At 51.7% G+C, this 25,993-nt stretch overlaps 2 protein-coding genes across 2 annotated transcripts in view; one reads left to right on the top strand and one right to left on the bottom strand.

Moving 5' to 3' along the window:
• LOC118080980 (zinc finger protein RFP) overlaps positions 1-19,187 on the bottom strand; it is a 38,993-nt gene extending 19,806 nt beyond the window's left edge. Inside the window, exon 1 of the mRNA XM_060270765.1 lies at positions 18,768-19,187. Coding sequence (XP_060126748.1) covers positions 18,768-19,187 — 420 coding nt within the window. The remainder of the gene's footprint in view (positions 1-18,767) is intronic.
• On the top strand, positions 19,184-24,185 carry LOC132591398 (uncharacterized protein K02A2.6-like). Its single transcript, XM_060269974.1, has one exon. The coding sequence runs from the start codon at positions 19,730-19,732 to the stop codon at positions 23,798-23,800; it is 4,071 nt and encodes a 1,356-aa protein (XP_060125957.1). The 5' UTR covers positions 19,184-19,729; the 3' UTR covers positions 23,801-24,185.
• Positions 24,186-25,993: the final 1,808 nt, after the last annotated feature.

The raw sequence follows: 25,993 nt of genomic DNA, 5'->3' as shown, positions 1-25,993 counted from the left end.
TCTATCTATCTATCTATATCTATCTATCTATCTATCTATCTATCTATCTATCTATCTATCTATCTATCTATCTATCTATCTCTACAGTGGTACCTCTAATTGTGAACACTTCTGGACATGTATCCTTCAGGTTACGCACATGGCAAACCTGGAAATAACGGAAAGGTTTCTGCCATGCACGCATGCGCAGAAGCGGGCTACTGCCGCGCGCATATACACAAAAGCGGCGCCTCTGGATGCGAATGTTTCAGGGTAAGAACGGACCCCCGGAACAAATTAAATTCGTAATCAGGGGTACCACTGTATCTATCTACCCCACATCTAAAACATCATACAATGGTCTTTGTTACCTTTGAATTTCCTGGTCTCCGTCTCCAAAAAAGGATGCATTTTAGAGAATTTATCTATTTGCTCTTTTAATCCAGGAGGAAAAGCTATTGCATCCATGGCTTTATTTTCATTTTCATTACACCTAGGAAGAAGAATGTGAGGTTTATTGTGATCCATCAGGTCATTCTCAAGTTAATCTTAATTCAGCCGTCAGAATGAAGGAGAAAAGTGGGAACAGCAGGAAGATACCGAAAGGCTCGTCCATGATAGGTTTTTCTTTCATTCCCCCTGCTTTCCCCACGAAAGTCCCCGCTTTTTACCACTGAATCAGAACAAAGGTCAATCGGGTTTTCTGCTGATTTATGTTTCTTCCAATACAGTGATAAGCAGCAGGTTTTCCCAGGAAAAGCAGTGGGACAAAAGAAAAGCCTCTCAGACCTGGGCCTAGAAATAACAGGAAAACCCTGTGATAGCAACTAATGGTATTGTCTGCCCTTTGACCACTACAAAGACCTATTACCGGTATGTACTAGAAAATGATGTATAAGGGGGTGGGGAGTATAAGGTGTAAATTTACATCAACATTTTTTCATTTAAAAATTACATATAAATGATCAATCCATAATCTATTTTACCTCTTTTTTAAAATCAACTTTACCGTTAAGATGCAGAAATATTTTCAAACAATCTGTCTGACACTTTGACACACACGTTCCATACGGTACCATGTTAAAAATTACAGCTAAGTCAGAAGTGTCTGATTAACTAAGTTGTGATTTGTTGCTGCTTCTACCTGATCAGAACAGGGTATAAATCAGCCCAACTTGGTTGAGGCTCCAGGTGAATCTGGAGCACCTTACTGAACATTTTCTCAAACAGATTATGTTTGCACATAATGTACACAGTAACTAATTAAAAGCATCTCTTTACCTGGCCTTTGTCATCTAGGAGGTGTATTTCAATACCCACCCTGTTTACTTGGATTGCAATATGTTTTAACTATTTTTAAGACAGTGGAACCTTGGCTTCCGAATGCCTTGGAATCCAAACATTCCAGCTCCTCAACGACTGAAAACAAGAAGTGATTGTTCCAGTTTTGGAATGTTCTTTGGAAGCCAAACAACCAATGCAGCTTCCGATTGGCTGCAGGAAGCTCCTGCAGCCAATCATAAGCTGCAGCTTGGTTCCCAAACCGTTTTGGAAGTCAAACTGACTCCCAGAATGGGTTAAGTTCAGGAACCAAGGTTACACTGTATTGTATAAGCTGCCCTGGAACCTGACAGTGGAGGGCAAGTAATGTTGGTATGCCCTGTTCAGCCCACGTCTTAAGCACGTGTATGGGCGAGGCGACTGGAGCACCTTCACCGATCTTCCGATCACAGGAACATAGACACAGCATTCCTAGAGAACAGGTCCTGGCACAGTGGACTCACATCTGCTCACTGTGAGCACCTAAACTCAGCAGAGTAAACAGAAGCAAAGCTGTGGAGGTTTTGAAGCATATCTAATTTATTTCTAACAGTCACTGCAAATTACTACAGGCATGCATGAGAAGAGCAGCTCTCATCTACACAGATAAGAGCGAGAAACATCAGTACCAGAGACAGAAGAACCAAAGAGCAGCTTCCGCCCCCTCCTTCTCATAACATGAAAGCAAAACAAAAGATCAGGCGATTATTGCAATGGGAGGGGTGAGAATGCCAGTGAGAGCTGGACCATAAAGAAGGCTGATAGTTGAAGAATTGATGCTTTTGAATTATGGTGCTGGAGGAGACTCTTGAGAGTCCCATGGACTGCAAGAAGATCAAACCTCTCCATTCTGAAGGAAATCAGCCCTGAGTGCTCACTGGAAGGACAGATCCTGAATACTTTGGCCACCTTGTGAGAAGAGAAGACTCCCTGTAAAAGACCCTGATGTTGGGAAAGATGGAGGGTACAAAGAGAAGGGGACGACAGAGGACGAGATGGTTGGACAGTGTTTTTGAAGCTACCAACATGAGTTTGACCAAACTGCGGGAGGCAGGGGAAGACAGGAGTGCCTGGCGTGCTCTGGTCCATGGGGTCACGAAGAGTCAGACACGACTAAACGACTAAACAACAACAAGACAACTAATAATCCACCGCCAACAACAATTCTGATAGGAAGTATATAATAGATGAAGAAATATCACCACACCTTCCTGAAATATGCATTTTATATGCATTCACCCTCTAAAATCTTATCCATTTTTATATGCTATTCTATGCATCCCCAACACACTTTTTGTACATTTTCCTGCATGAGATACGCAGTTTTACATCATTTTTTTAAACTAAAAAGTGCATCACAAAATTTGTAAAAGTGTGCAATCAGATTGGCAACTGTTTTCTGATCTGCTTATTGGTCTGTAAACTGTGAATTAGATTGGTTCATATAAAAGTATAGACCAAATAAAATTATCCCTTACCTCTGAGGAAGAAAATTAATATTATTCATTTTCATATTCATAACAAAGCCACATACCTTTCGAGGATGCTTCTCATATTCTAGATGGAAGAGACAGAATGAGAGGAATTCAGTCCCTTGCACCAGTTGCCTTCAGCAGTTTATTATCTTCCCCTTTGCTTTATATACCAACCAAATACTGATGTGCACACGCTATTGTAAATACTTCTATAGACCAAAGAACAGCCCTTCCTCAGAGGACAACCTGGACTGTTTCATTGTGATTGCTCACCTGCAAGAATTCTGTCATTGGCTGCTTCTGTTTCTCGTCCAGCTGCTTGTTTAAAAAACTACAAAAGCCCAAACATGTGCTTCTAAATTTGAACACCCCCCCCCCCGAATGGACATGTAGGCCCTGCTCTCTGCCCCAGAACCACCCCCACCCCACCCCCACCCCCGGTTATGCTTCATCCTGGAATGGGATCTTCTGCCAACTCCAAGTGATCCCAGGCTCTGCTCCGCTACCGGCTCCCACCACTGGTGCTGCCAGCCTGAGAGCAGTTGTCAACATTCTACTGCTGACAATGTATATTGCTCTACACACAACAGTGAGGACATGTTTGAATTGGGTAGAGGAAGAACTCAACTGGCTAGTGTTGCTGGTGCCAATGCAACTGCTAGCACAAAAAAAAACCCTGGATCCATTGTAATTTGGCAGGCTTCAGCCGTACTGGAGGAGCATCTTTGCCTGCAAATTCCATCCACTTCTATCAATAGGAAGGATGGGGAGTAATAGAGGTTTAAATTTTCCAGGTATTGAATCTGGGGAATGAAGCAGATCTGGACCCAGAAGCAGAACAGGGGAGCCTTCAGATTGGTCAACCTGATTCATGCCATTTGATGAAGCTCCAAATCACAGTTTGGAACATAGCTGCCAAGTTATCCCTTTTTTACAGGGATTTTCCCTTATGCTGAATAGGCTTCCTCGCGAGAAAAGGGAAAACTTGGCAGCTATGGTTTGGAACAAAATGTGTGACCAGTGCACATCCCTACTACGAATACTTCTATAAACCAACAGACAGGGCAGTTGGGGGTACAACCCTTCCCTGAAGGACAACCTGGACTATTTTGTTGTGGCAACTCTTACCTGCAAGAATTCAGTCGCTGGCTGTTTCTGTTTCTCCTCCAGCTCCTTAATAAGGTCATCAATAGAGCACATTTCCTCAGAAAGTTTTGCAATATGTTGGTCCCCACAGGATTTAATCTCATCGTCCAGTTCCTTCAATTGAGCCAGCAGGAGGTGTTCTTGTTCTTCCAGAAACTGATGCAATTGCTTGAAATCAGCCATGATTTTCTGCCTCTCCAATTCCATCTGCTTCTGCAAGGAGAGAGTCATGGCCAGACAAAGACATTTAGATGTCCCCTTAATTCCATGTGCATAAGCTGACTGGCAGGGCAGTTGAGGTCTACTTCAACACTCACAATGGTACAGAGTTCAGTCAGAGCTGAGGGAAGCAGGCAGGCTAACTTAGCAGGACACGGCCACTTTGCTTGGCTCTGTCCTCAGTGTTTTCCTGCTGCTCACCTACCGATCTATTAAGCTGCTGCTGCTATCTATTCGCTGGCATCTTCAGCCTGCCTTGGCCACCTCACTCTGCCTAATATTAGGGTCTGGAGGAAGTGACAAGAAGAAGGAAGACTGGCTTTGTGGGGTTCACTTCGTTCTTAAAGGATTAATGCTGGCATGGCTGGACATTTTTGGACTCAAGTACTACATTTGCCCTTAGACAACCTGTGAGGGACAAGGGATACAGGGAAGTCCCTCCCATCTTAAATTCCAGCCCATCCCCAAGCGCTGGAGAGAGTAAGGAGAGCTCTGCCTCCAGCGGAGAGTCAGGAAGTGGTGTCCGAGGCTCAGGCAAGGTTGTGGAGCCCATGCCTCAGGTGGGACAGGAAGTTGGACGCACGGGGGGGAGGCCAATCCCCCCAACTCCCGAATTGCGACGCAAACGTAGGGGGAAGAGGTTGGGTCTGCCAAAGCTTTGGTGCTGGAAGAAAACGCGCCAATCGCCATTCGGAGGTTCTGACACCTCACCTTAAGGATGCTTTTTTACCGCTCTGAACACTGTAAATAATCAGCACTTAATAAAAGCCTTAAAAGACCATGCTGGAGTCGTTACTCTAGAGTAGCCATATCAGGCCCTCTGACAGCAACCTCCGAATCTTTTTTTGGCTACTTTGGAGTGCAGCGATGAGCGCTCAAGAGGCTGAGCAGTGGAGGCTGGAGGCCGAAGCAGCGAAGCAGGAGCTACGGAACCTCACAGCGCAGGCACAGCAGCAATTGCATGCCGCTCAGGAGGAAGCGCGAGGGGCGCAGGAGGAGCTGAACAAGCTGGTGGACCAGGTGAGGACAAAAGAGGAGACTGAGAAACAGCTAAGGGTGATGGTATTGGACCTGCAGAAAAAGTTGGAAGAGGAGAAAGCCGCTAGAGGTGGGGGGGGCGCCCCAGCCGCAGCTAGTCCAAGTGAGAAGGGGACAGAGCCTAGTCACCAAGTTTAGCGGCGACCCTAGGGAGTACCTAGGATTCGAGACAGAAATAAATTATGCGCTGGAATTGCATGCAGCAGAATTCCCAGATGACACGCACAGAGTCTCCTTTATCATAGAGCATTTGATGGGGGCCGCCCGAGAATGGGTAAGACCGCTCATCGCGCAAAAAAATCTTTGCATGAAGAACGCAAAATTATTTCTAGAAGCTTTAAAAATAATGTACGCTAGTGACAGTGAAATGGAGGCCACTAAAGAGGAGCTTCATAACTTAACACAAGGAAAATCGACAGTTCGGGACTACTGGGCGAGATTCACCATGCTGGTGCACAAACTGGGGTGGGATCTGCAAAGTGAGCCAGTGAAATCAGCCTTCTACCTGGGTTTGCACGCAGACGTTAAGGATGAGCTGGCAAGAGGTCCTAAACCGCGAACTATGGATGAGTTAAGCAAAGCGGCGCTAGCGGTGGGGGTGAGACAGGAATCCAGATGGAATGACAAACAAGCGACGCGCGCAGCAAAACCTTGGTTCCCACGCTCCCAGGACAGACCACATCACCAAACCCCACCCCAGGGCCCGCCCCCAGACCCGCCCAGACCAAGCCCAGAGCCGGAACCGATGGAGATCGGTGGAGCGCGCGCGCGGGCTTTTCAAACCCCGGCGGCGCCAAGACACAAGGAGGGAAGAGGAGGGAATTGCTTTCTCTGCAACTCCCCCCGGCATCGCGTCAGAGATTGCCCTCATCGCAGAGAGTGGCAAGGAAAGGCGGGAACGGTTGTACCTTCCCCCACTGAAGCAGCACCACAGCAGGGAAACGGGACAGCCTGGCTGCAGGGGACAAGGGGCAGCAGCCAGGCACAGTCAGCAGACAACAGCCCCAGCCCGCCCACCCGCACAGAGAGGAGCAGAGCCAGCCCACCCCTCCCAGAGCAGGAGTGGTTCTAGAAGTCACGCTAACGCTCCCAAATGGCTATCCCCTGACGGTCCTCGCCTTAATTGACAGTGGTGCCTCAGCCAACTTCTTCTCGAGAAACTTTGCAGAAGAGCACCAGATCCAGCTTCTGCAGCTGGATTTTCCCCTGCACGTAGCTACCATTGACGGCAGAGAGTTGCTGGGAGGGGCCATCACTCATCAACCCCCCCCCCATGAGAATGACGGTGGGAAGGCACTCAGAGACACTGGCTTTCAACGTCACGACCATCTCAGACCCCCCCATCGTTTTGGGAATGAGCTGGCTGGCGCGCCACGACCCCTCCATAAGTTGGCACCAGAGATGCATCACGTTTGGGTCGGACTTTTGTCTGGAACATTGCATGCAGCACCAACCAGGGGAGGGGCCTCCAATAGCCACGGTGGCCACCATGCATGTCAAAGGGGATGAGGCGATACCCAAGCAGTACTGGGACCTGCAGGAGGTCTTCAGCGAAGCGGAGTCCGACCACCTACCCCCACACAGGTCTTTCGACTGCCAGATCAACCTGGTGCCAGGGGCAACGATACCCCCAGCCAAGCTGTACGCCATGTCAGATCAGGAACTGGAGGATCTGCGTGCGTTTATAGACAAGAACCTCAAGAGGGGGTTCATCAGAGAAAGCAAGGCAGCAGGGGGCAGCCCGGTCTTCTGGGTGGACAAGAAAGACACGCAACAGCGCCGTCTTGTGGTGGATTTCAGACGGCTCAATTCAGTGACAGAGCCAGTGGCTTTCCCCATGCCCAGAGTGGACGATCTCCTGACAGCGGCACGCAGGGGCAAGATTTTCACCAAGCTAGACCTGAGGGGGGCGTACAACTTGATCAGGATCCGGGAAGGCGATGAGTGGAAAACCACGATGTTCACGCCTCTGGGCTCTTTTGAATATCTGGTGATGCCCTTCGGGTTGCAAGGGGGCTCAGCATGCTTCCAGGCCTTCATGCACCACGTCCTGGGGTCCCTTCTCTTCAAGAACTGCTTGGTCTTCCTGGATGACATCCTTATCTATTCCGCTGACCCAGTGCAACATGTGAAGGATGTCAGGGAGGTGTTGCAACGCCTGAAGGAGAACCACCTGTATGTGAAGCTGGAGAAGTGCAAGTTTCACACCAGGGAAGTGGACTTCCTGGGCTACAAACTGTCAGACAAGGGACTGGCGATGGACAAGGACAAGGTGCAGGCCATCCTGGACTGGCACAGCCCCAGGACGCGCAAAGATGCCCAATGCCTCCTAGGATTCGCCAACTTCTACAGGAAATTCATCAAGAACTTCTCGCGGGTTACGGCTCCCATCACGGACTGCCTGAGAGGCAAGCAGAAGTTCAGGTGGACGCCAGAGGCGCAAGCAGCGTTCGAAAGCCTCAAGAGGGTGTTCGCGTCCGACCAGAACCTGTTCCACGTGGTGCAGGATGCGCCCCTACGCGTGGAGACAGATGCTTCAGACCGGGCGTTGGGAGCGATCCTGTTGCAACTGGACGCCAACAGAGAGTGGAGACCTTGTGCCTTCTTCTCCAGGAAGCTGACACAGCCTGAACGCAACTACACGGTGTTTGATAGGGAACTTCTTGCGATCCACGCTGCTTTCCAGCACTGGCGACACTTCCTGGTGGGCGCCAAACACCCCATCCAGGTGTGCACAGACCACAAGAACCTGGAGTTCTGGAGAACGGCCAGGGTGCTCAACCAGCGACAGATACGGTGGGCAGAGTTCTTCTCGAACTTCAACTTCTCCATCCACTACATCCCGGGGGAGCAGAATGTCAGGGCGGATGCCCTCTCCCGCAAACCAGAGTACATGGAGCAGGAGTTGCCACCAGCGCCCAGGCACATTTTCCCCCCATCAGCATGGTCCTGCGGAGCAGCAGTGGTGAGCGAGGCAGAACTCACAGCACTGACGGCAGCAGATGAGTTTGCCTCCCGCATCTTCAGAGACTTGCGAGGGGGGAGGGAGCAGGCTAAAGACTTTGAGGAAAGGAGGGGTTTGCTTTTTTACAGGGGAGCCCTGTACCTGCCCACCAAACAGCTGAGAGGTAAGGTCCTCAAGCAGATGCACGACAACCCAACGGCGGGTCATTTCGGAAGGGACAAAACCACTCACCTAGTCATGAGACACTTCTGGTGGCCAGGGGTGCGGGAGGATGTTCGGGATTATGTAAGGGGATGTGACACCTGCCAGAGAGCAAAGGTGGTCAGAGCGCCACCAGCAGGTTTGCTGGAGCCATTAGCCACACCGCACAGGCCGTGGGAAGTAGTGTCCATGGACTTCATCACAGACCTGCCGTCGTCCAGGGGCAAGACCGCAGTGTTGGTGGTGGTGGACCTCATGTCCAAAATGTGCCACTTTATACCGTGTGCCAGGGCGGTCTCGGCAGAAGAGACGGCCAAACTGTTTGTGGACCACGTATTCAGACTGCATGGATTGCCTTTAAGAGTTATTTCGGATCGTGGCCGCCAATTTGTTTCCAGGTTCTGGCGGCGGCTAATGAACCTCCTGCAGGTAGAGGTCAGTTTGTCTACGGCTCGGCACCCGCAGACCAATGGACAGGCGGAGCGGGTCAACGCCATTCTGCAGCAGTACCTGAGATGTTACGTCAGCCAGAGGCAAACGGACTGGGTGGATCGCCTGCCACTGGCAGAATTTGCCTACAACAATGCGGTGCACGTCTCCACAGGGGTGTCGCCCTTTAAGGCCAACTACGGGCACGACCTCAGATCTTTCCCGGAGAGGGAGGGGGAGGAGGAGGAAGAGGGCCCACAGGCAGAGGATTGGGCAGAGGACCTGGAGACGGTGCACCAGCAGCTCAGAGAACACTTGGAGAGGGCCAAGGAAGCGTACAAGAAGGAGGCAGATCGCCACAGGCGACCGGGAGAGGTCATCAGGGTGGGGGACAAGGTTTGGTTATCCTCGGAAGGTCTTCCCACCAGGGGGCGATGCAAGAAGTTAGCACCCAGGAGGCTGGGCCCCTTCACGGTCACGCAACAGGTCAACCCGGTAGCCTTCAGGCTAGCACTGCCTGAGGACATGAGAGTGCACCCAGTGTTTCATAGATCGCTGCTGTCGCCGTACAGAGAAAGTACCAGGTTCAGGGACAGCGATCAGCCTCCAGAGGGAGGGGGGGAGACGGGAGACGCCCGACAGCTCAATGAGGCAACTGAGATTTTAGACTCCAGGAGAGGGGTGAGAGGGCTGGAGTACTTGATAGCATGGGAGGACACTCCGCCGTCCCACAATGAGTGGATACCCGCCACGGAAGTACCCGAGGAATTTTTAGTGGAAGAGTTCCATGCCCTGTTCCCCCACAGGCCCAAGCCCTGGCACATGGAAAGGGAGGGAGAGGGGGAGGGGCGGGAGGAAGGGATCGCAGGCAGCAGCTCTCCATGGAGATGGGAAGCGGAATTTGAGGATACGGAAGAAGAGGTGTGGGTTTCACCGAGGTCGACTACGTCAGAGACAGGAGAGGACTGGCAGAACATTTTTACTCCCACCAGCTCTGACGCCACTGACTTCTTGGGATTCCCGTCTTCTCAGGGGGAAAGGGAAAGATCGCAGGATTGGGGGGAAATTTTTACACCCACAGGCTCGGATGCCACAGACTTCTTGGGGTTTCACTCGTCCCCAGCAAGCAGAGAGCCCCTAGGGAGGGGGGGGAGAGGAGCCTGGGAGGGGGTGGATGTGAGGGACAAGGGATACAGGGAAGTCCCTCCCATCTTAAGTTCCAGCCCATCCCCAAGCGCTGGAGAGAGTAAGGAGAGCTCTGCCTCCAGCGGAGAGTCAGGAAGTGGTGTCCGAGGCTCAGGCAAGGTTGTGGAGCCCATGCCTCAGGTGGGACAGGAAGTTGGACGCACGGGGGGGAGGCCAATCCCCCCAACTCCCGAATTGCGACGCAAACGTAGGGGGAAGAGGTTGGGTCTGCCAAAGCTTTGGTGCTGGAAGAAAACGCGCCAATCGCCATTCGGAGGTTCTGACACCTCACCTTAAGGATGCTTTTTTACTGCTCTGAACACTGTAAATAATCAGCACTTAATAAAAGCCTTAAAAGACCATGCTGGAGTCGTTACTCTAGAGTAGCCATATCAGGCCCTCTGACACAACCCTACCAATTTTAGCCTATCCTGCTGGATGTTGTCTAACCTTGCAGGCAGCTGCTCTTCAAGGTCTGAAGCAGAGATATTTCCCAACTCTACCACCCCAATATCCATTTAATTGATAATGCCAATGATCAAACCTGGGACACTGTGCAAGTGAAGCATAGGCTGCACCACAGAATTAAGGCCTCACTCTGTCAATATAACCATCCTAGAGAGGCAGGAAGGTTTGCTTGCACCTACCAGCAGATTCTGGCTTTCGGTCTGCCCCTTCAGTTTCGAAGACAGAATTTCTTCTCTTTGTTTGTTCAGGAACTCCAAATGACGCGAGATTTTTCCCTGGGGTGACCAAAAAGGTATTTGGGTTAGTTTTGGCAGCAGAGATATACTTATAAAATTGTAAGAGCCATGTTCAAGAAACCAAGAACACCAAGGTTGAAAAGAGACTACGTACAGCTTCTAGGAAATTTCCATTCTCAATGTAGAATTAGATCAGCGTTCACATATCCATATTTATATAGCTAATAATTCATTTTCTGATTAAATATGGGGGGAACTAAGAGGACTCAAAATTATGGGGACACAGCATAAAAGATAAATATTTTCTCATATACCAGGTTTGCACAAAACAGAGTATCTGTACGGGATTCGGCTCCTGAGCCAAGTCAGTCACCCTCTCACATTTTCTGCACCAAACTACTATGGTCTTTTCTAAAATTAAATTGGGGTACGAACCAAAAGTTGAGGCTGGTGCACAGCCCTATTCAGAGCTCATTCTTTTCTTCTTATTTTCTTCTATTTTCTTTAGTACAAAAGCTTGCAGCATTCTGCATGAAGTTATTACAGGAAGTGCCACACACTTAACATTTGGGGTGGAAAGGTGCCGTTTCCGCTGAATACCCCCAGAAGAAACCGCACTGGCCCTAATAACATCTTTTACCCCTCATAACTTCACAGCATTTGCTCCTCCTTTCCCCCCTTGCAGTATTTTGCAGTTAGAACTTCCTGGGCCTCTGCAAATAGGAAGCTTTGATGTGGTGCTGCAACATAATTGTGAGTCACATAGCTACATTGCTAATACCCGATATAGTGAAAGAGCGTGCATGCGCCCTCCCGTCTCCCTATTCCCTCAGCTCCCCTACTCCAAGGTAGAACTGGGAAAAGCCGGGAAAGGGGGATGAGGGCTTGCTGCTCTTCAAGAAGCAAGCAAAACAAATGGTACAAAGCTGCCACCAGCTTTAGTTCCTGTCAATTGTGAGCCCTACAACTGTGGGATGTGAAACACGAGAGCAATCAATCACAACTGTGAGGGACAGGGGATATCGCGAAGTCCCTCCCCTCCTGAGTTCCAGCCCATCCCCGAGCGCAGGGGAAAGCAGGGAGAGTTCCGTCTCAAGTGGGGAAGCAGGAAGTGGGGTCCGAGGCTCAGACAGGGTAGCGGAGCCAGCATCCCAGGTGGGACAGGAAGGGGAAAGCAAGGGGGGAGACCTGTCCCCCCAACTCCGGAATTGCGCAGAAAACGTAGGGGGAAGAGGATGGGTCTCCCCAAGTTGTTGTGTTGGAGAAAAACGCGCCAAATGCCATTCGGAGGTTCTGATTCAAGCGGATAAGATGTGTCTCTGTAAATAGCACTGCCTTTAGCACTGTAAATACGCAGCACCAATAAAAAGATAAAATGCAGAGCTGTGTAGAGTCGTTACTCTGAAGTAGCCCACTCCGGCCCCTGTGACAGCAACCTCCGAATCATTTTTTGGGCTACTTTGGAGTTACCAGGATGAGCTCACCAGAAGCGGAGAAATGGCGGCAGATCGCGGAGAAAGCCCAGCAGGACCTGCAGCAACTGGCGTTGCAGGCACAGGGGGAATTAAAGGCGGCTAAGCAAGAAACGGAGAAAGTCAAAGAGGACAGGCACAACCTTGCTGAACAGGTGAGAGCGCTACAGGAGAAAGAGCAGCAGTTAAGGGCGGTAGCGGTGGACCTCCAGAACAAGTTGGATGCAGAGAAAAACAAGGGAGGAGGGGGACCCCAACTCCAAGTGCTGCCAGGAAGGAGAGCGGGGACCTTAGTAAGCAAGTTCAATGGAGATCTGAGGGAATATCATGGCTTTGAGACTGAGATCTTGTATGCCCTTGAGCTGCACCATGATGAGTTCCCTGATGATGTGCACAGAGTAGCGTTTATAGTGGAACACCTTACCGGGGCCGCGAGAGAGTGGCTTAGACCGTTAATCGCGACAAAAAATCCTTGCATGAAGGATGTCAAACTATTTTTAGGGGCTTTAAAAGTAATGTATGCGTCTGATAGCCATATGGACCAGACCAAAGAGGAACTGCATAATTTACGCCAAGGAAAAATGACAGTTCGCGAATATTGGGCGAGGTTCACCATGCTGGTGCACAGACTGGGGTGGGAACTGCACTCGCCTCCGATGGAAGCGGCGTTCTATCTGGGGTTGCATGAGGATGTGAAAGATGAGCTCTCGAGAGGTCCAAAGCCCAGTAATATGGATCAGCTGAGCAAAGCGGCTCTGGCGGTGGGGGTGAGACAGGAATCCTGATGGAACGACAAGCAGCCAATGCGCACAAAGCGAGCTTGGTTCCCACGGTCGCAGGAGAAGCCACTCCCCCAACAGCCATCCCAGGCCATGCCAGGGGCCAGCCAAGACCAGGAACCCATGCAAATTGATAGCGCGCGCGGGGGGGGGGCTTTTCAAACCCCAGCGGCGCCAAGACGCAAGGAGGGAAGAGGCGGGAACTGCTTTCTCTGCAACTCCCCTCAGCATCTCGTCAGGGACTGCCCACATCGCAGGGAGTGGCAAGGAAAGGCGGGAACGGTTGTGCCCTCCCCCACTGACGCAGCACCACAGCAGGGAAACGAGACAGCCTGGCTGCAGGAGACAAGGGGCAGCAGCCAGGCGCAATCGGCAGACAACAGCCCCAGCCCACCCACCCGCACAGCGAGGAGCAGCGCCAGCCCACCCCCCCCCCCAGAGCAGGGGTGGTTCTAGAGGTCACACTAACGCTCCCAAATGGGTACCCCCTGACGGTTTTAGCTTTAATCGATTCGGGGGCGTCGGCGAACTTCTTTTCGAGAACCTTTGCAGAAGAGCACCAGATCCCACTTCTGCAGCTGGATTTCCCCCTGCACGTCGCCACCATTGACGGCAGGGAGTTACTGGGAGGGGCCATCACCCATCAGGACCCCCCCCATGAGAATGACGGTGGGACGGCACTCAGAGACACTGGCATTCAACGTCACCACCATCTCAGACCCCCCCCCCCATCGTCTTGGGCATGAGCTGGCTGGCGCGCCATGACCCCTCCATCAGTTGGCACCAGAGATGCATCACGTTTGGCTCAGACTTTTGTCTGGAACATTGCATGCAGCACCAACCAGGGGAGGGGCCTCCAATAGCCACGGTGGCCACCATGCACGTCAAAGGGGGTGAGGCGATACCCAAGCCGTACTGGGACCTGCAGGAGGTCTTCAGCGAAGCGGAATCCGACCACCCACCTCCCCACAGGTCCTTTGACTGTCAGATCAACCTGGTGCCAGGGGCCACACTACCCTACTGCATGGACTGCATGGACTACACTACTGCATGGACTACCCTTAAGGGTTATTTCGGATCGAGGCCGCCAATTTGTTTCCAGGTTCTGGCGGTGGCTCATGAACCTCCTGCAGGTGGAGGTCAGCTTGTCGACGGCCCGGCACCCGCAGACCAATGGACAGGCGGAGAGGGTCAACGCCATTTTGCAGCAGTACCTGAGATGCTACGTCAGCCAGAGGCAAACGGACTGGGTGGATCGCCTGCCACTGGCAGAGTTTGCCTACAACAATGCGGTGCACGTCTCCACAGGGGTGTCGCCCTTTAAGGCCAACTACGGGCGCGACCTCAGATCTTTCCCAGAGCGGGAGGGGGAGGAGGAGGAGGAGGGCGCACAGGCAGAGGATTGGGCAGAGGAACTGGAGACGGTGCACCAGCAGCTCAGAGAACACTTGGAGAGGGCCAAAGAAGCATACAAAAAGGGGGCAGATCGCCACAGGCGACAGGGGGAGGTCATCAGGGTGGGGGACAAGGTTTGGTTGTCATCGGAGGGCCTTCCCACGAGGGGGCGGTGCAAGAAGTTGGCACCCAGAAGGTTGGGCCTCTTTACGGTCACGCAACAGGTCAACCCGGTTGCATTCAGGCTGGCACTGCCAGAGGACATGAGGGTGCACCCAGTATTTCATAGAACGCTGCTGTCGCCGTACAGGGAAAGCAGCAGGCTCCGAGGCAGCGAACAGCCCCCCAAGGGAGGGGGGGAGAGGGGAGGCAGGGAGCAACTCAATGAAGCCACGGCCATCCTTGATTCACGGAGAGGGGTGGGGGGCCTGGAGTACCTCATGGCATGGGAGGATGCCCCGCCTTCCCAGAATGAATGGGTCCCAGCCACTCAGATACAGGAGGAATTTTTGGTGGAAGAATTCCACGCCCTCTTCCCACACAGGCCCAAGCCCTGGCACATGGAAAGGGAGGGGGAGGGAGAAGGGGAGGAGGTCGCAGAGAGCAGTTCACCATGGAGATGGGAAGCGGAGTTTGAGGACTCGGAGGAAGAGGTATGGGCGTCTCCGAGGTCCACCCCGTCAGAGGAAGAGGCAGACTGGCAGCGTATTTTTACCCCCACCAGCTCTGACGCCACGGAACTTCTTGGGATTTCAGTCTTCCCAAGCGGAAGGAGGGAGCTCGAGGGATTGGGGAGAGGTGTTCACACCAACCGGCTCGGACAGCACAGAGTTTTTAGGCTTTCATTCGTCACCGACGCCCTTGGAGCCCCTCGGGAGGGGAGAAGAGGGGCCTGGGAGGGGGGTGGATGTGAGGGACAGGGGATATCGTGAAGTCCCTCCCCTCCTGAGTTCCAGCCCATCCCCGAGCGCAGGGGAAAGCAGGGAGAGTTCCGTCTCAAGTGGGGAAGCAGGAAGTGGGGTCCGAGGCTCAGACAGGGTAGCGGAGCCAGCATCCCAGGTGGGACAGGAAGGGGAAAGCAAGGGGGGAGACCTGTCCCCCCAACTCCGGAATTGCGCAGAAAACGTAGGGGGAAGAGGATGAGTCTCCCCAAGTTGTTGTGTTGGAGAAAAACGCGCCAAATGCCATTCGGAGGTTCTGATTCAAGCGGATAAGATGTGTCTCTGTAAATAGCACTGCCTTTAGCACTGTAAATACGCAGCACCAATAAAAAGATAAAATGCAGAGCTGTGTAGAGTCGTTACTCTGAAGTAGCCCACTCCGGCCCCTGTGACAACAACATTTCCTAGAATGACCACATGAGGGGACATCTGACCAGGTCAACAGAACACTTCCTGTTGCTGACCTGGGACGGACTTCCCCTGCATGTCAATGAGATGGGCGTAACCTGTGCAGGTAAAAGGCACTGGGACAGCGGCCATTCTCCCCTCTTCATCGCCGCACTTTCAAGGAGCAGCATCTTTGGGGAGGGATGTTCTCTCAAGGCTTCCAGCCTTGAGAGAACAAAGGAAGCCATGGCCCATATGGCATGGACTACACAATGTATATACATTTAATCTAAGCTAGTACTGCCTTTCTGAGATCACACTGTAACTCAGGGTGATACTGTGAGTAAACTCTTTTTTACTTTTAAAAGCACTGTGTTGTGTCTTTTCTTTTAAGAGGGACTAAGGGGATAATATACCAGGAATATATATTATTTTAGAGGCTTTAGCAAGCCTGTGTAACCGTTTCTGCTGTGTTTAAATGGGAATGAGAAACTCTGCTAAGTTTGAGACTTGTTAACACAAGTTAGGATAGGAAATATTAGACAATATCTCCTCATCCACATTCCTAATCATTCTCACAACAGCAGGGGGTAAAAGGGGAGCAAAACTCCCCCCTGGTTAGGACGCCGACAAGTCAGTGCGCTGAAGAGCAGCAGTCAGGGCCAGAGGCAGCCGAGGTACGCAATCCAGGTCAAAGCCAGCAGTCAGGGTCAGATAAAGCAGAAATACACAGTACGTTCAGTCAGGAAGCTGAGGTCAGGGGAGCCAGGAGTCAAAATGCCGAAATCAGGAAGCCGGGAACAGGGTTAGTCAGGAGTCAGAATACAGGAATATACACACTATGAGTGTTTCAACTTATGCTGTCAAACGCAGCAGTTGCAGACACTGATTGACTCTTATCTTGCTTTCTCTTAAGTATCTGACTCACTCCCACGCTTTCTACGAGCTGCAGCTGTTTCTAATTGCATCTTTCGTTTTTCCGCTCAGCGTTGTAGAGCTGTGAATGGGGGGGGTGAGGGGGCTGGCTGGTCCCCTCCCTGACTGGGGCCTGCTTCTGACTCAACTTCTCCCTCTTCCTCCTCCTCTTCTGAGGAGTGCCTCCACCAGTCTTCCCCCGGCATGAATCCCTCACATTCCTCTGTGGGTGCTACTTCGTCAGGGGGGCTGTGCCACCACTCTTCCCCCTCATCTGTCTCAACCCTGACAGAGGGTGACCCAGTGGTGGCAGTACTACCGAGTAAATCTTGGAAGCAAGAGAGTGCACCCAGTTTCTCCCTTGCGGAGTCCAGCGACGCCTTGGACAAGGGGCTGGAGTAGGGGGAAACAAGGGGGTGACTCTCGGCACCCGATACCTATGCTCTGGGTTTTTTGGACATATCTAGGAAGAGGGGAGTGGCCTTACACTGAGTTATATGTGCCTCTGGTCCAACTAGCTCAGTATTGGCTGTACTGACTGGATTTCAGGTCCAGTATATTCCCAGCCCTACCAAGAAATGCTAAGGATTTCTGCATGCAAGATTGGGCTACTGTGACACTTACTTATTTATTTACTTACTTACTTATTTAATTTATATACCTGAAGATCTCAGGTTGGTTCACAGAACAAAATAATAATATAAAACCACAAAATATATAATCAAAATAAAAACAATCCCATACCCCCCAAAAGAGCCACATTTTAAAATGGCATAGGATGTCAATCAAATCAACCAAAGACCTAGTTAAAAAAGAATGTTTTTGCCTGTGGCCTAAAAGTGCATAATGAAGGCACCAGACGACTTCCCTGGGGAGAGCATTCCACAAACGGGGAGCCACTGCAGAGAAGGCCCTGTTCTCGTGTTGCCACCCTTCAGACCTCTTGAGAAGGAGGCACACGAAGGAGGGCCTCAGAAGGTGACCTCCGGGTCTGGGTAGGTTCATATGGAAAGAGGCGGTCCTTGAGGTATTGAGCCATTTAAGGCTTTATAGGTCAAAACCAGCACTTTGAATTGTGCCCAGAAACTAATTGGTAGCCAGCGCAGTTGGTCCAGCATCAGTGTAATATGTTCAGACCATCTTGCTCCAGTGAGAAATATGGCCGCTGAATTCTGCACCAGCTGAAGTTTCCAAACCGTCTTCAGAGGCAGGCCTACGTATAACGCATTGCAGTAATCTAACCTTGAAGTGACCAGAGCATAGGCAACAGTAGTTAAGCTATTCCCGTCCAGATAGGGGCATAGCTGGGCCACTTTGTGCAACTGAGGCCACCTGAGCCTCGAGCGACAACAAAGGATACAGGAGTGCCCCCAAGCTATGAACCTGCTCCTTCAGAGGAAGTGTAACCTCATCAAGAGCAGGCGATCTCCCACCCATCTGGTCTAGGGAACCACCCACTCAATCTTAAGTGCCTCAATCTTATCTGGATTGAGCTTCGGTTTGTTGACCCTTGCTTACATGCTATGGAGCTTGACATTTGTTTAGTGCTGAATACTGCCAGAAGACTGAACTTTGGATATTGGACTTTTTTACGGCTGCAGTCCTGAGGAACATGGAAGTTAGAATACGTTTTGTTTATGGCTGACACTTGGAATAAATCTTTCTAGAACTTTACACTGACAGAACCTGCAACCTTTATTTGAAGAATTGATTTTAACTGAAATATAGGAAGCTGCCTTACACCAGCTCAGATCACTGGCAAAGCAAATGTTTTTTGTCACTGAGCTACAGCCCCTTCACCCAGGGGTTTGGGGAAATGTCCCCAACCCTACATAAAATTGTTAAGGAATGAACCTGGGACCTTCTTCACGCAAAGCAGAGGCTCTACTGCTGAGCTACGGCCCTCAGACCAGCCTGGTACTTCTCTGGGCTCCTGGGGCAGGAAAAGGTGGGAAATCGTTGAAATCAGCACTTTTCAAGTTCCCTTATAACGTATTGGGAATGTTCCTACTACTGAATGCTCAGGACAAGATAGGAGCTGCAGGGCTCGCTGTCTAGCCTCCAGCCTCTCCCCAGGCTGCAACATTCGCCAGTTCTGGTTCACACTCCCTTTGAGTCTTTTTTTGCCTGTCTAGAAAGTGTCCCTGAATATTTTCCCCATCCCTAGGATAACTGAGCACCCCTTGGAAGTCTGGTCCCCATCCTACAGCTCCCTACCTGATACTCTTCAAAGGCTTCCTCCTTTGGGATCACTTTGTGCTCCCTGTGATCCTTGGATTTGTCGCACACCACACAGATGGGGGCTTGGTCATCTTCGCAGAAGAGTTTCAGGGGCTCCTGGTGTCTCTCGCAAACTTTTACCACTGCGTCCACCCCTTTTGGCATCTGAAGACTGAATTTCTTGACTATTTCCACAATGCTTGCCAGTTGCCGATTGGGCCTGAAATTCCTTTGCTGACAAGGTTCCCTGCACTGAGGGCAAGAAGCATCTCCGCCTGATTTCCCCCAAGTCTCAGTGATGCAGGTTTGGCAGAAATTGTGGCCACATTCTATGATCACTGGATCTGTGAAATACTCCAGGCAGATGGGGCATGTCGTTTCTTCGCAGAGGTTCTGGACTGGACCCTCGACGGCCATTTCGTCTGCCTGAAGCGGGAATAAATGCCTTAGCTTCCTGTTATGTACTGAGCTGAATCCTAGAACAATAGGATTCAGAATCAGCGGGAGCTACCCAATCCAACTCCAGGTGGAAGTGAATCCGCAACCTGATTGGCCTGCTGGAGCAGCCAATCAGGCGGCTGGCAGAAGTGAATCTGCTACCTGATTGGCCTGTAGGAGCAGCCAATCAGGCTGCAGGCAGAAGTCAATCCACAATATAATTGGCCCACAGGTGTAGCCCTGAAGTAGCCAATCACGCAAGGCCCATTGTGTAAATAATGTATATAAGCAGATGGTTTTGGGAAAAGAGCCATTCGTCTTCTCTTCTCCTCCTTGATGACTATGAGCTGAATAAAGAGCATGAAATTCACTCTCGACTCCGAGTATATTTCACTGGCGACGAAGGTGGGATCCTGCTGAGCTGACCGCCACCACGCACTGCACCGCAGCACCGCCACCTGCTGCACCGCTGCATCGCACCGTGCATCCAGGCTTCAGCTCCAGGACCCAAGGAACCCAGAATGGCAACCGACAGCAGCTTCTCGCCATTCAAACCAGCATCAGGAGACTGGGAAGGGTACGCCGCCCGTTTCAACTTCCTCCTGCAAGCGAAAGAAGTCACCAACGATGCCATGAAGAGGGCGACATTCTTCAGCGTCTGTGGAGAGGAGACGTTTGAAATCGCCCGGGCTCTCCTTGCACCTAGAGATGTCGCTACCGTCTCTTACAAAACAATAATGGAACGGCTGAAGGAGCACTTCTCACCACAGCCCTCGGTGGTAGCTTGCCGAAATGCCTTCTACGCAAAGTGGCAAGCCCCGGGGGAAACCATAACTGGGTTTGTGACCTCCCTCCGCCAAGCCGCCCGGTTATGCAACTTCTCAGAATTGGAGAACATGCTTCGTGACCGCCTCGTCGGTGGCCTGAGGGACGAGATGTTGCAACGACGCCTCTACGCCAAAAAAGACCTCACGTTCCAGATTGCTCTGGAGGAAGCCCTGGCAACCGAAGCCGCCGAGAGGTCAACGCAAGAGGCACGACCGGCCCCGCCATCCCAACCGAGGGTCTACCACGAAGACCTCACCGACGAATCCGAATCTGACAGGGAGGAAGTACACCGAGTACAGCGGCGCACTCAAGCAGCACACACACCACAGCAGCCTCGACGAGAAGGAGGGAACTGTGCAAGCTGCGGGGAGAACCACGAGAGGAGGACCTGTCGTTTCCGCAACGCAGAGTGCAGGCAGTGCAGAAAATTGGGACACATCGCCCGGGTGTGTCGGGCTCGACTCACCCGTCGACAAGCATCAGATGACCGACCCAGGAGCCCCAGGTCACACGACACCATGCACCAAGGCAACTCAACGGAGATCACGGACTACCAGGTATTCCAGTTGCCCCATCCCAGCACAGAGAAAATTTATATAGAGGTACAGATAGAGGGAGCCCCATGCCGCATGGAGCTGGACACGGGTTCAACTCTATCCATAATCTCGGCCCGAACATTAAGGGAACTGTGCCCTAATGGGGGTCCCAAACTAAGGCCGGCCCCATTCACCCTCCGGGACTTCCAGAAACGTAAGGTCCCTACTATGGGGGTGGGGACCTTCAGGGTGCAATATCGAGGGCGAAAGCAACAATTGGACTTGCTGGTAGTTAAGGGCCCCTACGTTAGCTTACTGGGACTGGCATGGTTTGGACCTCTGGGGCTAGCCGTTACCGGGGTGAACCGCACTAGCTTACAAGTGGACGTGGACGCCATATGCAAAGAGTTTCCAGGGGTTTTCGATGGGGCATTGGGACGATATACAGGACCCCCCATTGCCCTACAGCTAGACCCCGCTGTACGACCCATCAGACACAAGGCCCGCCGGGTCCCGTTCGCCCTGAAACCCCGCATAGACGAGGAATTGGACCGGCTCGTGGAGCAAGGAGTGCTGGAGCCAGTGCCCAACGCCCCCTGGGAAACTCCAATTGTCACACCCGTCAAGCCTAACGGTTCGGTCCGCATCTGTGCAGACTACAAATGCACCATAAACAAGGCTCTCACGGCCCATGCATACCCAGTGCCAGTGGTCAGCCATGTCCTCGCCACCCTGGCTGGGTCAAAAATCTTTGGCAAACTGGACTTGGCCCAAGCGTATCAACAGTTGCCTGTGGACGAAGCCACAGCAGAGGCTCAGACGATTGTGACGCACAGAGGGGCATTCAGAGTAAAGCGGCTGCAATTTGGCGTTAGCGTGGCACCAGGCATATTCCAGAATCTAATGGACTCTCTCCTTAAAGGGATTCCTGGCGTCACCCCCTTCTTCGATGATGTACTGATCGCCGGGCCCACACCAGAGGAATTTGAGGACCGCCTCCGCTCCGTCCTGCACCGTTTCCAGACGGCGGGCCTCAAGGTGAAGCGGGAAAAGTGTTTACTGGGAGTGCCGCAGGTGGACTTTCTGGGATTTAAGGTGGACGCAGAAGGGGTCCATCCAACGGGTGACAAGGTACGGGCCATTTGTGAGGCCCCAGCGCCCAAGAGCAAGCCCGAACTTCAGTCATTCTTGGGACTATTGAACTTTTACCATGCCTTCCTTCCCCATAAGGCAGCGGTAGCGGAGCCCCTACACAGACTCCTAGATAAAAGGGCCCCTTGGGTGTGGGGCCAGCGACAAAGGGCCGCATTCCAGGCAGTCAAGGACTTGCTCGTCTCGAACTCGGTCTTAGCACACTTCGACGAGAGGCTGCCAGTGGTGCTGGCATGCGACGCCTCTCCCTATGGCATCGGCGCTGTCCTGGGACACCAACTCCCGGATGGAAGAGAGGTGCCGGTGGCATATTTCTCCCAGACGCTTGCTGCAGCCGAACGAAACTACTCACAGATTGACAAGGAGGGTCTGGCAATCGTGAAGGGCGTAAAAAAATTCCATGATTTCTTGTACGGGCGGCCCTTTACCATAGTGACTGACCACAAGCCGTTGCTTGGCCTGTTTGCCCCTGAGAAGCAGACCCCCCAAGTGTTGTCTCCACGTGTCCTCAGGTGGTCAATTTTCCTTGCCGGCTACCAGTATGCACTAATCCACCGCCCTGGGAAGGCGATGGGCCACGCAGACGCCCTCAGCAGGCTACCACTACCAGAAACAGGCCCCGACCCAGCGCCTGCACAAGAGGTTATGACCCTGGAGCTGCTTCCCGACCGACCCATTCAGGCACAAGAAGTTGCGCACCATTCCACAAAAGATAGGGTCATCTCCCGGGTCCTGGACTGGGTGTGGCGAGGATGGCCCAGCAGCAGCCCCGGGCCAGAATTCGCTGGCTACACAAACCGCAAACATGAACTGTCGGCCCACAAGGGGTGCCTGTTATGGGGAAGCAGGGTTGTTGTTCCCCAGCCCCTCCGCAAAAGGGTCCTCACAGCCCTACACGAGACACACCCAGGGGTAGTGAGGATGAAGGCCCTTGCCAGGAGTTATGTGTGGTGGCCGGGGATTGACAGAGAGATAGAGGCCTGGGTCCAACACTGCCAGACCTGCCAAGAATCCCGCCCGGATCCCCCAAGGGCCCCAGTCCAGCCCTGGGAGTCCGCCCGACATCCATGGTCACGCTTGCACGTGGACTTCGCTGGCCCCTTCCAGGGAAAAACATTCTTCATAGTGGTGGATTCCTACACCAAATGGCTGGAGGTCGCACTGGTACCATCCACTTCTACGGCGGCAGCCATCCGGGTACTACGTAAGCTGTTTGCGACCCACGGGCTCCCTGACACCCTCGTCTCGGACAATGGAACCGCATTCACGTCAGAGGAGTTCCAGACCTTCACAGCGCAGAACGCCATCCGCCACATCCGCTCAGCACCATTCCACCCTGCCACCAATGGCCAAGCGGAGCGCATGGTGCGGACCACCAAGGACAGCCTCCGCCGCATGACACAAGGGGACTGGGAATACCGCCTTGCCGCATTTCTTCTAGCACAGCACAGCACCCCAAGCACAACGACGGGCCGGAGCCCAGCTGAATTACTAATGGGCCGGCGCCTTGCAACTAGACTGGACCGACTTCACCCCGACAGAGCTCAGGATGAGGTAGTGGTGGGGAAAGGCAGGAACCCCCGGACATTTGTGGCCCAGGACCCAGTGTATGCAAAGAATTTTGGGGCAGGCCCAGCATGGGTACCCGCCACAGTCACCAAGGTGACCGGTCCCGTGTCGTACGAGGTACTAACGGAAGGGGGGCAATGTTGGCGCCGCCACTGCGACCAGCTACGGCGACGATTCCCAGGAGGAACCCGGGAGGAGAGCGGGACAGAGGGGTCCCAAGGGGACAGCAGGGCAGTGAGGCCTGTAGAGCGAGAGGGGTGGGCAGGGGAAGCAGAAGCAGTAGGCACAGAGGGGCGCCCCGAGGCTGGAAGGACACCGGAACCAGAGCTACAACCTAGTGGTTCAGTGGCGCCAGACCAGACAGCCCCGGCACAGCCAGCAGCCTCGGAACACGAGCCAGAACCAGAACCCCTGACCAAGGAACACCCCAGGCCACAACGCACACGGAGGCGGCCAGCAGACCTTGGGGACTACGAATGCAACTTCCCGGGCAGGACTGGAACTTAGAGGGGAGGGGTGTTATGTACTGAGCTGAATCCTAGAACAATAGGATTCAGAATCAGCGGGAGCTACCCAATCCAACTCCAGGTGGAAGTGAATCCGCAACCTGATTGGCCTGCTGGAGCAGCCAATCAGGCGGCTGGCAGAAGTGAATCTGCTACCTGATTGGCCTGTAGGAGCAGCCAATCAGGCTGCAGGCAGAAGTCAATCCACAATATAATTGGCCCACAGGTGTAGCCCTGAAGTAGCCAATCACGCAAGGCCCATTGTGTAAATAATGTATATAAGCAGATGGTTTTGGGAAAAGAGCCATTCGTCTTCTCTTCTCCTCCTTGATGACTATGAGCTGAATAAAGAGCATGAAATTCACTCTCGACTCCGAGTATATTTCACTTCCTTTCTCCAGTTTCAAACCACAGGGCGGGCCTTTCCCTCCCTCTGGGCGAACCTTTCCCTCCCTCTGGGCGGGCTTTTCCCTGACTCTGGGTGACTCAGTACTTTTGTTTTTAGGAAATGTTATTGAGATACTGTTGTATTGTTATTGCTTTTGTTTATTTGGAAATGTTTGGAAATCAGTTCATTTAAAAAAAATCTTAGCTGTTGTTATAATAAAAAACTGCTCCTTTTCCCTTATGGAGTACCCAAGAGCCCCTATAGAGTCCTTATGTTGGTTCTCTATCGGTAGGAGACAATAACAGAGGCCAACCAGACAAGATTGAGAAGCAAAGTAGCTAGTAAGCCTGATCTTTATTAAACTGTTGCAACAGGGTGTTCACACCCCCATGCAGGAGGGAGGAGGAACCCCAAACATTGGTATGCAAGCTCTTATATAAACTTTTGAAATTCCCACCCTGTAGCTCAAGACCACCCCCAATACAGTGGTACCTTGGTTTACAAACACAATTGGTTCCGAAAGTCTGTACTTAACCTGAAGCGTACTTAACCTGAAGCGTACTTAACCTGAAGCGAACTTTCCCATTGAAAGTAATGGAAAGTGGATTAATCCGTTCCAGATGGTCCATGGAGTACTTAAACTGAAAATACTCAAACCAAAGCGTACTTAAACCGAGTTATGACTGTACATTATACATACATCACAGAAGGGGATGTTTGCAGCAGAAATACATCACAGGAGGTGGTCTACAGCAGAAATCCTGCCTGCCAGGTACCTGATAATGGTCACTGATTGCTTTCACCTGGGCATCCTGGCCATTCTTTTGTCATGGTAAATACTCAGTTCCTGAATCCAGGTCACAGGCTATTCATACACAGATAGGCCCTTAAGACAGGTTTTGTGAGCAAAGAGATAATGTTGAGGTTTTCCCGTTTCCTTCCTCCTTCAAGAGAAATATTTGAGGTCAATTTGGGAGAGTCAAAATGGCTTCAGAATTGTTCTTCTGTACTATTTCAGACACGTGGTTTATACACTTCTGTATGTGTTTGCCTTGTACATTTATGAACATTTATTTAATATATATAAAACCTCAGAATTCTTATAACACTGTGGTACAAAAATAGTATAAATGATTTTCAATAAAAACACAGGTAAAATCTGCAAACATTTAAAAGCAAGTGTACACAATTAAAGAAGTGTCTGTGTGGGCTTACTGAAATAAATATTTGTATGCAATAATAATAAAAGAGAGCTCAAGCTCCGACTAGGGTTGGGAAACCTCAGCTACAGGAGCCAAATGATGCAGAACCCTCTAAGTGGCCGTCAGGATAAAGGCCTCACTGATCCCTTGCATGCACTTCTGACTAAAATCTATTCTTGGACAATGATAATCTCTCTTGCTTGTGTGGATGGAGCATAGCAGGAACTCTGCTCACTTTTGCTACTGGTCCTATCTATCCCCAGCACGTTATTTCAAATGTTCCCAATAAGGCATGGGTAGGGAACTCATAGAATCATAGAGTTGGAAGAGACCACAAGGGCCATCCAGTCCAGCCCCCTGCCAAGCAGGAAACACCATCAAAGCATTCTTGACATATGCCTGTCAAGCCTCTGCTTAAAAACCTCCAAAGAAGACTCCACCACACTCCTTGGTAGCAAATTCCCCTGCCAAACAGCTCTTACTGTCAGGAAGTTCTTCCTAATGTTTAGGTGGAATCTTCTTTCTTGAAGTTTGAATCCATTGCTCCGTGTCCGCTTCTCTGGAGCAGCAGAAAACAACCTTTCTCCCTCCTCTATATGACATC

Source organism: Zootoca vivipara, chromosome 2 (assembly GCF_963506605.1).
Source record: "Zootoca vivipara chromosome 2, rZooViv1.1, whole genome shotgun sequence".
In the NCBI taxonomy this organism is placed as follows: domain Eukaryota; kingdom Metazoa; phylum Chordata; class Lepidosauria; order Squamata; family Lacertidae; genus Zootoca; species Zootoca vivipara.
The sequence above is the reverse complement of the archived record's forward strand: the minus strand, read 5'-3'. Positions and strand labels throughout refer to the sequence as shown.